A 14249-nucleotide genomic window follows, 5' to 3' on the forward strand; every position below is an offset into this window, starting at 1 on the left:
TAAGTGGTAAACAAAATTGTGGAGTAAGAGTTCAAGCTTTACCAAATACTCAACCGAAGATGTGCTAATATTCTCATCAAAATGGAGATGTCAGGTTCAGATAATATATTGTGTTGTAGGAGACTGAAAGAAAAGGTCTGATGTGACTGTATATACAGTGACACTCTCATTTAATGTTTCTCTAGCAAACATTAGATTTGAACACTGCACTGAGATAATGGAGCTGGAACTACAGAATTTGAACACTAAATGAGGGGTAACCTTAAATCAGGGAACATTAAATGTAGATTCAATTATATTTATGTCACACTTTTTAACTACATGAAATGCACTGCATTTCAGTTTCTTAATTAGTAACTACAAACGTCACAGTGCATAAGTAATGTATCTTGTGCTACTGCTGGGTTATTACTTGTATACGATACAGTTCCTCTAAATATTTTCTTCCAGAGATTAAAAAGGGAAGTTGCAATTGTATTCCTGGTTTTCATTAGGTAATGTTAGTTATTAGCCAGTGAATTTATCTTGTGTGAATTAGTATCAAATAGTAACAGCATATACATGATGAAATCTAGGTACAAATTTTAGGACATCTCTGTTTGTATCTGTGCAGACTGCTTTATGAATCACAATATTCATCATATTTTTGCTGGTTGCTTTTTCAATGTTTCTAAAACTCACAGATTTCAACTAAATATACAGCCAAAGTAGTTAGGAAAGTTACTATAGTATGATCAAAACGGTACCTGTGCATATCATAAATGCTTCCAAAATGTCCTAGCTTGCATTCTGTTTGAGTTGTCATCTACAGAGTGACATAACTGCTGTTACTTGACAAAAAGCCTCATTACTGCTATTAATTTAAAAATGATTCCTCCAAAGATGTGGTTACTGTGATATTTAAGGAACATTACATAAGTTCTCACATTTACAAATTGCTCATTGCTGCTAAGGATTGACATGTGTACCTGCAGAGTATTGCTTAATGCTGGCCATTATTTCAGTTTTGCCATAATACAGTACTGCAGCAGAAAGATCTTCTTAACATTAAAAATCTGTTGATAATTATGAGATATTAGTTATATACACAATTTTAAGACCATATGTTTTAAAATATATATATTTTGAAACTGTTCTATTTACATTGTTCATGCAAATTATTTTTAGATTTTGCATTTAATCATGCAAAACAAACTTTTGACATTTTGATATACATATCAGATTGTTGGATTCAAGGTTCTCACAGTGGTGAATATGAAGAGTATGATCTTCTGGGCCATGTACCCTGGTAAAGACAATAAGTGTTTCAGAGGAACATGCTACTTCTATAACCAGCAATAAGCAGGCTCACTCTGCTATTGTCTGGTCATTGCTGGTTTCATGCTTGGCTTACTTCAAGCCTGAAGACAGGGGCAAGATGTTCCTCCAAAACATTGACAGACATGCCAAACTACAATGCATTACACAACCCAGAAGACTGTACTCTTCAAATGTCAGTATAATTGAAAATATCCAATTATCATTTCATCATGCATTCATATTATATTTCTAAATAATACTTGGGAATTTGCAGGGGAGGTTGGTTACATCATATTCATATCCACATGAAATGACAACACATTTCAGCACTTTGATTTATTAAGTGAAAAAGTAAAGGAGAATAAAATTTACATTCTCTATTAGTAGAAATATTATATATGATTAAGACAAAAATTATATTTTATTAGTAGGACTATTATATATGATTAAATAGAGTTAATTATTTCATACAAATTGTTGATGGTTCTTAAATCGATAGAGCTGTGATATTAATTTCTGTAGCTATAGGTTTAAATCAAAATATTTTAATATTGTTAATCTATGGGGATTGTTTTAGCTTGCCTTGTTTACACTTGGAATGTTGTATCAGCTGCACTGAACTTTTACAAGTTCAATCCTGTCTGAATTCTTCCCAAAGGCCAACTTAAATCTGTCCACAGCCTCAAATGTGCATAAGTTCTGAACATAAAGAGTGTTGTGATGTTCTAAACTCAGCTCATGAATTCAACACATCTTATACGTGGCACATTGCCATAAAAATGTAAAATTTAATATAATTTCTATGAGCTGGTTTCTGGAGAGCAGGAGAACTAGGTATGTATAAATTTCACCAGATAATTTACAGACACATTATAGTATAAACACTGAAGGAATAATAATAATAATAGTAATTTAAAAACTAGCTGATATAACTATCTCTAAGTGTAACCAATGTTAATTGTGCAGACAGAGGTTATATGTAAAAATAGTCATGATTAAAATTATGAAGATGGAATGGGAAATTACCTGACTGGAACCTTTTCATTACATTATTTCCCCAAACTCAACATATTAGGAATTTCATGTGGAATACTAGTTAGCTTTCAACTAACAGAATTCTTTTAAAATAATTATCCTTTGAAACTAGGGCAATTTGATGGATTCAAATTATGCAAGTCGTTAATTTGAAAGTAATTAGATGGACATCTGCAAGGCAGTGTTCTCCACATTAATTTTAATATTCTGATTTTTCCTCTTCTATCAATTCTTTCATCCTTAACATGTGCCCTCCTGCTATAACAAAACTTTCACTTAACTTGTTCCTGATAGTTAAAGTACACTTTATGTACAAATAATTCCCCACACAGATTTCAGACACATGAATCAAATGATCAATAAGAAACCTTTTCCATCTTCTACTTTAGTATGTGTATTATATACATTAGATCTGTTCTAGGGGTAGGAACTCCTAATGGATCTGTAGGATTGAACATTATGAAACTTGTAGTTGAAGGAATAAGATCTGTTCCAGAGGTAGGAGCCTCTAATAGATCTGATGAAAATGTTTTTTAGGATTTGGTTCTATTCAGGGATTAGGAATCCTTAATAGATTTGCAGTATTTTAAGGAACTGGTCTGTTCCAGGATTAAGTGCACCTGAGAGATCTGGTTGTGATGCCATTGTTATACTTTACAAGTGCATTAATAGGCTTTTGTGATATTCTGCATTATCAAATGTGAGGAAGGATGCTGATCTGTTCAAGGGGTAGTAGCCTCTAATAGATGTACTAAGCGATGTTAAAAATATACTGTATTGAAAATCTTCATGGTTTTTTAAGCAACAGCCAATGTGGTCTGTTCTCAAATGAAGATGCATATTTCCTAATTTATGCATGTATTTTTGCTAATGTAAAATAATTTATACTTCGCAGAATTCTAAAGTCAAAGGAAAAAATGGGATTATCTCAGTAAAACCTAAATTAAATCCTGTATGTGCCTAAATAATGCCCTTTTTTTCCTCCATATACTTCCTAAATGACATATTCAAGCATGCTCTGAGATTTAAACTAAAATTGAAGATTTCCAAAAACGTTTAATACTCTGATAGTTGTTTAATGTACTCCGAAATTTTCTATAATTTGTATGTAAAAAAGAATCTTCAATTTACACTTTTAAAACTGGAGTGTGCATTATACTTGCAGATACAGTAAATCCAGACAAATATGGTATATGCTTTTACAACATACAGGCATTGATGCAAACATATGACCTAATAAACATGATATATTCTTCAACTCTCATAACTTTAATCTGTTTCTAAAAGGTGAAGATTTATCATTCCTGGGAATGGGAAGAACAAAACAAGTGTTAAACTGTTGATATGGAAGTGAAATTTGACCATACTGCTACAGGCCAAATTTTATTTTCTCAGAATTTTTAATGTTATATAATAAATAAGAATTCAGTGTAATCCAAAAACACATTCATTGTATGTGATCTCTTTCATGTCTTTTGAAATTATGAACTCCTGTGTTGGTCTCTCTTTTTATTTGGCAGCCAACACAGTGAACCATTATGTCACTTACATAAAGAGAGGAAACATTTACTGGTACTGCAAATAACCAAAGATATTTCAAGTGAAGGTCAGAAATTTGTGTCTTGGCCATGTACATGCCAATGAGGCGAGTTGTATGTAACAAATTTTCCACATGTATTTTTGTAACATTCATTACGATAGCTAAAGATAAAAAAAAAAGTTTTAATCATTGAAATGGTATGGTATGGTATTGGAATTGTTTTATGACTGATTGTATGTAGAATGTTTAAATGATGAAGGCAACTTGTAGGAGCAACACAGTTAAGGTAAATAAAATTCTTGAGGGTAAACATTTTTATTTTGCTACAATATTCCAACTAAGTACTGTCCTGCCTATGTATTTTCAATTACTATGCATGTAATTTGTGAAACAGAAGTTAAATTGAACACAAAGCCTGCTGACAAATTTCTATTCATATTTCAACCTAGTGAAAGTTTTTCTTAATGTAAACAACTGATTGTATTGTATTGGAGAGGGTGGGTTTCCCCATGCACTTAGACCAACTGTTGGTCCATTGTGCATCCCCCTATGATATTCTACCAGTCTCTATTCCCTACCGGTACTGGTGTGTGCCATCAGTCCCGACCGAGCCAGCGAGTTCAGCCTCTACTGGCTTGGTGGTATCTATAATGCTTGCCCCATCTATCAGAGGCGTTACAGACTACTGTTGGTCGGGAAATGTCCTGAATTTGGCTCAGTGGTCCCCTTGGGACGAGGTACTTTTACGTGCCGTAAAGCTACGACACGGTACCCACGGCTTAAAGTCCCTCCCAGAGGATTTGTTCCCTCAATTTTTCCACCCTTAAAAATTCCACGACCTCCGCCGGGTTTGAACCCGCGTACCTTGAGTCATGAGGTGGGAACGTTACCCCTAGATTACGGAGGCCGCTTTGTAAACAACTTAAGTAATGATATTGCTTGCTATGATGTTACTGAAAGCTGTCACACACTCAAACTTTTGTACCCCAGAAAACACTTGGCTAATTGCTCTGCATTTGCCATCTTTAGGTTTCCCATGAACTGTAGAAACCAGTACTACATTACAAATGTGCATGTTTCTTCATGATGATTTACTTTTATCCATACCCAAGCATGCAAGACAGAACGGGAGAGAGCACACAGCTCTTCCTCCGTCACTCCCCCACTATTATAAAAACAATTTACTTAAATCTTTCATATATTCCTACTGGAAAAAGACAAGGTTACTGAAAGTGCCTGTACACTACACTGAAATAATTAATTTGCTTATCTACTATGAGCATTTTGTGAATGTACAATTGGCATGTAAGCGATTCACAGCTGTGTTGTTGATCTATGGTAGTCTCTTTCTGAGTTGTGTTTATTATTGTGTGAGAGTTTTAGTGTGCCGTTGTGAGAATATTAAATTTCTTGATAAACTTGGCGGGAGTGGAAGTGAAATCAGGGAGATGTTAGTGCAAGTTTACAGGGATGCTATGAAGAAAACAGCACTTTACGAGCAGTTATACGTTTTTTGAGAGAAAAGAAAGTGTCAGTGACGAAGAGAGAGCAGGAAGGCCAGCAATGAGCAGAACTGAAGAAAACATTGCAAAAGTTCATCAAACTGTGCATGAAAATCATCAGTTGACTATCAGGAGCATAGCACAGCAAGTGAACATCAACAGAGAAACTGAAAAATCTTAACTGAAGATCTTGACATGAGGAAGGTGTGTGCAAAAATGGTCCCAAAGGAGCTCACCAAAGAACAAAAGCAAAGAAGAGTCAGAATTTGGTAAGACCTTTTGGAGAGGCTGTCATCACAGGTGATGAAACATGGGTCTACCATTACAACCCTGAAACGAAGCAGCAAAGTGCACAATGGAAGACTGCTAATTCTCCATGACCAAGAAAGTTCTATCAGTCCAAATCAAGAGTCAAAATAATGTTGCTAACTTTTTTGATATTATATGGATTGTTCATTATTAGGTTGTACAAATTAGACGTACAGCCGACCAAGTTTATTATTTGGAAGTACTGAAAAGGCTGCATGACAAAATTAGATGGAAACAAGCCAATTTTTTTTTCCAGCAACTCATGGATCTTGCATCACGATGATGCACCTGCTCACATGGTACTGTCTGTGAGGGAGATTTTGGCTAGTAAACAAATAAACGTGCTTGAACACCCTCCCTATTCACTGGATCTAGCCCCCAGTGACATTTTTCTGTTCCCAAAGAGAAAGGAAGGCATTCTGATGACACTGATGATATCAGGAGTAATACAATGGCAGCTCTGAAGGCCATTCCACAAAACGAGGTCTAATTTGTTTTGAAGGGTGGAGTAGGCACTGGCATTGGTGCATAGCTTCCCAAGGGGAGTACTTTGAAGGCGACCACAGTGATATTCAGCAGTGAGATATGTAGCACTTTTACTGCGATTATTTCACAAACTTTATTGTCAGACCACATACTCCTCAAGCATGATCGCCATTTTGACTAGTGAAACTAGCCTCTGAACATGCATATGCATGTCTGCTACCTAAGACTCATGAAGCTGGATTATGCTGCTACTTAGTGATACACACAGAAAACTTATTATATCCATTACAGTTGTTTTACTTTCATTTGTGATTTATATACTGCCATAATGCTGCGTAGTGATCAGGCTGATGCGTTAAAAGGTTGCCAAGTAAGGAAACAGTGAACATAGATCACTTGTTGCACTATAAACATTGTATACAAATTAATAGTGTCAATATACTGAAATTAATTTCTCTGGGACAAATTCCCATCAGAGGCAGTGTTTTTTTTGTTACTTTTGTCTATCCAAATCATGGCCTCTTATGACATTTATAACAGCACAAAAACCAACAAATGAAAATAGGACTGGAACTAGTTAATATTTTCAATTTCAGAATATAAAACTATCACCTATGTTCAAATCCTTATTGTTTCCGTTGGTAACTAGACACAGGGTATGGACTGGTAACTGAATTTATTGAATGCTTGTGACTGAAATACAAATACTGCAAATAATTATAATACTCTTGCTAATCTACACACATTACAAATAACTACTGTACACACTAAGTCTTCTCTGTCTTCACTAGTTGCTGCTTGGTAGTGGCTTCTAACATTGTAGATTTCTCTGCTTCCCTGCTCATGGCTAACAACCAACTACATAAAAGTGCCAAATTACAAACTCACTTTGGTTTTGGGTGAATTGCTGCTGGTCTTTACCAACACAGTCATTCTTGGTTTCGGGCCTTACAGGACTCATGACCATATTTCTCCTTCCCCAACTATGACTGCCTGTTGACTGACAGTTCTGACTTTCTGTGTGGCAAACTACTGTTGACCCTCACAAGCAGTCATTCTTGGTTGCAAGACCCATGACCCATATTTTTCTGTTGATTCTGACTTGTCCTGTTGGTTCTCGTTATATAGCCTCAGCACAGACTGCATAGAAAACACCACTTCCAACAGTTCTCTTACTGTTGCAAGTATTCATCGTTGTAAAAGCAGGTTTATTGCACCATTGGCTAGCAATGTATGTATGTCTCCTCTGGCTCCACTATTCAAGCTTTCTGGTGTCATGTCACATTATTCTAAATAACATTTTGAAATCATTACTCTGCCCCAAAACATATAGAATAAAAATTTATGAACATCTGCTATATTTATATCACCTGGCACTGAAGCATAAGGAGAACGGCTAAAAGAAGATCAAACCATTTCATAAGAACATGAGAGACAAAGGAGTTTATTGATTCATCTACACAATCAACAGACTCAATACAAACTTCATTATATGCACTGCAAAGTTATTTCTGGAGTTTCAAAGCTAAATGGAAGATTACTATTGTGTATCAGATGGTAAGTTAAGTTGTAAAATCATATTTGTACCTACATTTCTTTCTCTCTTTGAATTCTCAGTATCTCTGACTTATAAACAAACACTGTACCACTTTTATAGGAAACATTTTTATGAACATGAAACAGTGCACTCATCACAGCCATATACAAAGGAATGTAATGGAATCTAGTTATGTGAACAAAATGGGACACACATCTTCACCTTCATCCCTCAGTACTGTCAGATGCATTCAGAGTACGCTTTAAGGTGTTTACCTCTGGGGTTCTTTGCATGACCAATTTTTAATATATACCATATTTGGTATGAAGAATCTGACTTTCTATNAACTTCATTTTATATTAAAATAATTACAGCAAGAATGAATACTGGAAATAAACATAAAACAATTGACTGAAAACCTTAAGAACAGAGGCTACTTGGGAAGAAGAGAATGCATATACAAGCACAGCTGAGCTGGTCCAGGACAGACTCCAGCAGTGAGCTTTCATGATAAATAGTGGTTTCTCTGACAATCAAAAATCTTGTAACTGCCAATGAAGGAAAACCATATACCATGACTTCATACCTGTGACAGGCCAACTATATCTAATACTTCAAAGGATGATGAAAGAGCAGTGTTATAATTAGTTACATATTCTAGACATAAGAACATGAGAGACAAAGGAGTTTACTGATTCATGTACACAATCAACAGACTCAATACAAACTTCATTATATGCACTGAAAAGTTATTTCTGGAGTTTCAAAGCTAAATGGAAGATTACTATTGTGTATCAGATGGTAAGTTAAGTTGTAAAATCATATTTGTACCTACATTTCTTTCTCTCTTTGAATTCTCAGTATCTCTGACTTATAAACAAACACTGTACCACTTTTATAGGAAACATTTTTATGAACATGAAACAGTGCACTCATCACAGCCATATACAAAGGAATGTAATGGAATCTAGTTATGTGAACAAAATGGGACACACATCTTCACCTTCATCCCTCAGTACTGTCAGATGCATTCAGAGTACCTCTGGGGTTCTTTGCATGACCAATTTTTAATATATACCATATTTGGTATGAAGAATCTGACTTTCTATTACATTTTTCATTATGTCTAATCATAGTATAGCAAATTAAACAGCCCAGTGTTCTTTTGATGGCAAAGTTTTATACCCGATCGCTAACTGCTATACCACAGGACTGATTGATGATCTATTATCTTAACCTTATTCATGAAACCTGAACTGAAGTAAAGTAAACTAAACTAAACTCAACTCTGTGGTCTGTAGCCTGCAAGCAAACTATACTGACTGCGTGACCACCACTTGTTGCTTGCCTTTGAAAATACCCAACCAGGTACTGTGATAGATATATTAAATTTGTATATCTAATTTGCGCCTGTATCAAGATATAATTCAACAAGTAAAGTTAATACTGTGTAAGATTTGAGGTTTTCATGGCGGTGACTATGAAGAAAGCAGTCTTCTTGGATGTGGCACCGTGTAGATGTGTTAACCAACGTTTTGGAGGAACGTATCGCCTCCATCTACAGGGTAGAAGGAAAAATAAAAAAATTCACAAGCAAAGAGACAGTAAGAACCGGTGCAAGCAGACTGGACTGTTGTTGGAAACATTTTATTTTTCCTTCTAGCCTGAAGATGGAGGTGATACGTTCCTCTGAAACGTCAGTTAACACCACATCTACACGGTGCCACATCTCAGAAGACTGCTTTCTTCAAAGTTAATACTGTTGCAATATTTCAGAGTCCAGAAAACATTTTTGACATGGCCAAGTTTCAGGTCTGGGCTTGACTTCCCTGTAGAAGATACAGCAAGCAGATTTTGTGTAGTAATGGAACAAGTCAGTCAACCTGGAGCCTTGGAACAGCTGAAACATTTGGAAACCTTAAAAAAATGCAGAGAATTAATTTAATACCATAGTGGAATGGCGATATTTTATTTTGACTGAAAAGGGAAGAGTCCATGCATTCCATTTCCTGAGGAGTGAACACCGATTTTGATGCACCATCTACAATGACACAATTTATGTTCAGAATATAAAGTATATATTTTTTGGAATATTTTGTATTACATTTATATACTTCACCTAAATACTTCAGCAGTAAGTATAAATTTTAGGCTCAACACCACAATACCTTAACTAAATTGACTCATATCCTGTAAAGTTTTCATCTCACACAAAATTCATGTCTGGCAATCTGTCCGGATGAAAGACAAGACAGCAACAAACTGCACTAATCGATATCCTGCCGAAGCTGGTGATAGCAGTAACCTGAGGATACCTTCTGTTTCCTCCAGTATGCAATTCCAAAAACCACAGAAAACACGAGCAACACAGCCAAAATACAGTTCACCATCAGAGCTGGAAACAAAAGAGTTATGAATTCATGACAGAATAATTTATAAATTTAATGAAATTATAGTTTGCTTTACATCTTTATGATTAATTTATTTGTATTTGAAAATAATTGAAAATATAAAGAATATATGAATAGGAGGAAACATCCCATATTTAGTAAAGTTTTCAGCCTCCTGCATTGGCCACCTATTACCCCCAGGAAGATTCCTGGTACTCACTTCTGTCAGAGGCTGAGTCGACCCCTGGGCCATAGTGTAGCTGGAAGGATTAGGTCAACTGAAAAATCCAATGGCCTCATCAGGAATCGAACCTGCAACCTTCCAGCTTTTAGAATAGTGCTTCAACTATGCTACTGTGTACTGCAATATCAGTTATAATTCTTATGCAAACTGAAAATATATCAGGTTAAAAGTAATTTTAAATTTAAATTAAGTTAAAATAAAATAAAATTAAGATAGATTTATTTTTATTATTATTATTATAATATTGGTCCCAAATTGAAAATCCTTATTCTCAACTTGAACAGAAAAAGTCATTCCCACACATGCCTAGTACAGAGTCCGGCAAATCGACCTCCCGTATTTCAAAAGGCAGTTACAAACAAACAAACAAAGATACAGAAAAAATACTTTTATTTGTGAACAACAAATACGATGCTATTTTACATTACTTGGTTTTAAAAATTATTTCCGGTAAATGGCGTCCTCCATTGTTCACACATTGACGAAGCCTTTCCCGGAAGTTGTCCATAGTTCTTCGTGTCATTTCCGGTGGAATGGCAGCCACTGCCTGGGTGATTGCCTCCTTAAGTGCTTGCAGGGTTGTGGGGCGATGTTTGTACACTTGCGCCTTTAAGTGTCCCCAAAGAAAAAAATCACAAGGTGGTAAATCGGGTGACCTTGGGGGCCAGACGATGTCTCCTCGCAATGAGAGAAGACGTCCAGGAAACAACTCTCTCAGAATTGCTAAAGAACGCCGCGAAGTGTGAGCTGTGGCTCCGTCTTGTTGGAACCAGGCTTGTCCCTCTTCATGGTCCCCAACAAACTGGTTTAACTTAGGTCGGAGGAAGGTCTCGATCATGTGACAGTAGCGATTCGAAGTAACCGTTACCGTTAGCCCATTTTCCTCGAAAAAATAAGGACCCCACACACCAAATTCAGCAACGGCACACCAAACTGTCACACAAGGGCTGTGAAGTGGTTGTTGGTAAAGTTCCTGAGGGCTTTCTGCTGACCAGTAGGGGAAATTTTGTTTATTTACAGTACCTGACAACTGGAAGTGGGCCTCATCAGATGAAATCAAAACAGCGCCAGAGGGAATGTTCTGAAGAATGTCCTCACACGCAGCTTTGTGAGTTTCAAAATCTCTCTCACTTAATTCTTGGGTAACCATCATTTTGTATGGGTGCATGTGTAGATTTCTGTGCAAGATTCTTCTTACACTCCTATCAGACAATCCCAGGGCAGCTGCATGTTTAAGTGCTGAACGCTTTGGAGATTGCTGGATGGACGCTCTCACACGTGCCACATTTTCCGGCGTTGTTACGGTCCGAGGTCGGCCAGGCGATTTCTTTTTCAGTGCAGAACCTGTTGCTCTAAAGTTTGATACCCAAACGTGAATAGTTTTTCTATCCGGAACAGGATCATGTCGGCCAAGTTCGAACTGAATGCGAAATGCTCGCTGAGTAGTAATCACCGATTCACCATTACGAATATACTCTTCCACAACAAACGCACGATGCTCACCGTGCCACGCCATTGCGACTACTGAAAATGGCACTTATACTGCTATTGATCGATACCCCCTCTGCCACCGTATCCCCACCACAACTCATACAGCGCCCTCTCCAAATACGGGAGGTCGGTTTGCTGGACCCTGTATTTATACTACGATTCACAAAAACTGAGGAATGAATGGTAATGAATCCATGTCATGACTATAAAGTATGCTTCTGCAACCCTCACTGTTTGAAATATACTTGTATATTTGAAAAGATTATATCTGACTAATTCCTATACATGAAGAAAATTTGTAGGTCTTGTACATCAGATAAAAAATGAGAATATTCTAATTTTATAGCCATGATATATTGGCAAGCAACACAACTGGAATCAACAAGAAACATGTACACTTTTCCCTCTGTATTATCTCAGTTGCTCTCATCCTTAAGCAGATACTCGCTTTCTAAATGCGGTTCTCTGCCGTATACGATATTATAGCAACCTACTGTTTATCACTGTATATAACACTGCACTGCACTGCACTGCACTTTCTTTCTCTGTTTTTGAACATATATCAAACACGTTTTAATGGTGTAACAAAAATTACCCTTACTCTTTCTTCTTGTACTGGACACTGCCACCTAAATGGACACCTTTCCAAACTGGGACTGACAGAGGACCCAACTTGTGAGAGGTGCTTACAAGAAGATGAATCAGCCACACACACATCTTATGTGATTGTGAGACTATAGCTTATTTAAGATATTGCCACCTGGGTCAATTCTTCATGGAACCAAGTGACACTTATGATGCCCCCATAAACAAAGTCTTACATTTCATTCGAAGTGCAGCATTAATGAAGTGTTAATCCAAAGGGGAAGCTCAATATACCAGTGAAGGTCACAGTGCTAGGGCCAGTTTTATGGCTCACCCCTCATACTCATACTCTTTCTTGAATTCTACTCTTCAAATCACAACAAATATGACATTTTTAAAAATTTTAAAAGGCAAATCATTTCTATGAAAACCTGTTCCTTCAAGGCATAAAAAACCCAAGTCTGAGAATTCCTACAAGAAAATTTGAAAAGTTACAACAAATCCACTTGAGCAGCATAATCAAACAGCATGTCTCATTCTGTTTTGAGAATTTTATGCCAAAACAGATGAAGGAAGCGGGAAAATATAAAGAAGAACAAAGGAAATAATGAAAGAAAAAAATGCATGAATATCAGATTTAGGATCAAATACTGACCTAAAATAGCAAGTGAATTGAAGGCAAAATCATCAGAGAAAATACCCATCTTGCATTCTTTCTCCCAGTTGACGGGAATAACTGGCTTCAGGAGATCAGCAAACTTCTCCAGGGGACAAACAGCAGCACAGCCTGGGATAGCAAGATTGTAGGGCCTAAATTTTGTTGAGTTACGATACAAGACCTAAACAAACAGCAATGTACATATTACAATAAAATTAAGATAATGATTTTACCATAAGCATACATATAACACAGGGAGACTTCATTATGTTTCTAAATTCTTCACAGCTCATTAATTCAATAAGGAAGAGGGTGGGGAGCTGGAATTCTATCATTGTTCATGATACACATTACTATAAGTAGCGAAATCCAAGGCAAAGTTCTTTGTTTTAACCTTGAGAGGAAACTGGATAAAATTTTGTTATGAAGTGGATAGCAGTGATATCCCATGATAATACTACAGTTTATCACCCTTCTTGTGAATTGGTAAAATATTAAGACTCCTTCCACTGATCAGGCAATTCTTCCTTACTCCAAACAGAATTAATGAGCTTATGGATCTCAAAGTGTAATGTTTCACCTCCTGCTTGAATCAGTTCTGCCAGAATTTGATCACTGCCTGTCTATTTATACCCTCTGCAACTTTGCAATAGCAATTTCAACCTCATAACGACTAGAATCAGGTACTAACTGCTCAGCAGTATGTATTTCTATCTGTCTAACATCACTGACCCTATGTACATTCAATAACTGAGAGAAGTGTTCTTCCACCTATACAAAATGTTGTGGGAATCTGCAAGCAGATCACCATTTTCATCCTTCACTAAGTTACTGCTAGGCTGGTAACCCCTCTTAAAGTCATTTATTCCTCTATACAGGTCTCTGTATTGTTCTTGCTCTTACTGTTCATTGCAAGTTCATTAATTTTGTCTTTCAGACATTCTCTCTTGATATACCTGAAATGTCTTCTGGCTTCACAGCTTATATTTTTCAGATTATCCTCATTTATTTTGCTGGGATCCTGTAACCACTGCAATTTGGCTTGTTTCCTTTGATCTTATAATTCTGAGAATCCTTTGTCAAACCATGATTTACGCTTCTTCAATTCATAATAACCTAGATTATCTTTACAATTTCTTTATTAAAACCGTCACAACACAACTATATTAAGGT

At 36.3% G+C, this 14249-nt stretch overlaps 1 protein-coding gene across 2 annotated transcripts in view; it reads right to left on the reverse strand.

The window, feature by feature from the left end:
* Positions 1-9221: 9221 nt before the first annotated feature.
* Positions 9222-14249, reverse strand: part of LOC111868900 (prostatic acid phosphatase) — a 17518-nt gene continuing 12490 nt past the window's right edge. For both annotated transcript variants that reach the window (XM_023859987.2, XM_023859986.2), the window contains 2 exons: positions 13074-13257; positions 9222-10103 (listed from right to left, as the gene is read on the reverse strand). In XM_023859987.2, coding sequence (XP_023715755.1) covers positions 9976-10103; positions 13074-13257 — 312 coding nt within the window. In that variant the 3' untranslated portion in view covers positions 9222-9975. The remainder of the gene's footprint in view (positions 10104-13073; positions 13258-14249) is intronic.

Source organism: Cryptotermes secundus, unplaced genomic scaffold (assembly GCF_002891405.2).
Source record: "Cryptotermes secundus unplaced genomic scaffold, Csec_1.0 scaffold685, whole genome shotgun sequence".
NCBI classification, from domain to species: Eukaryota; Metazoa; Arthropoda; class Insecta; order Blattodea; family Kalotermitidae; genus Cryptotermes; species Cryptotermes secundus.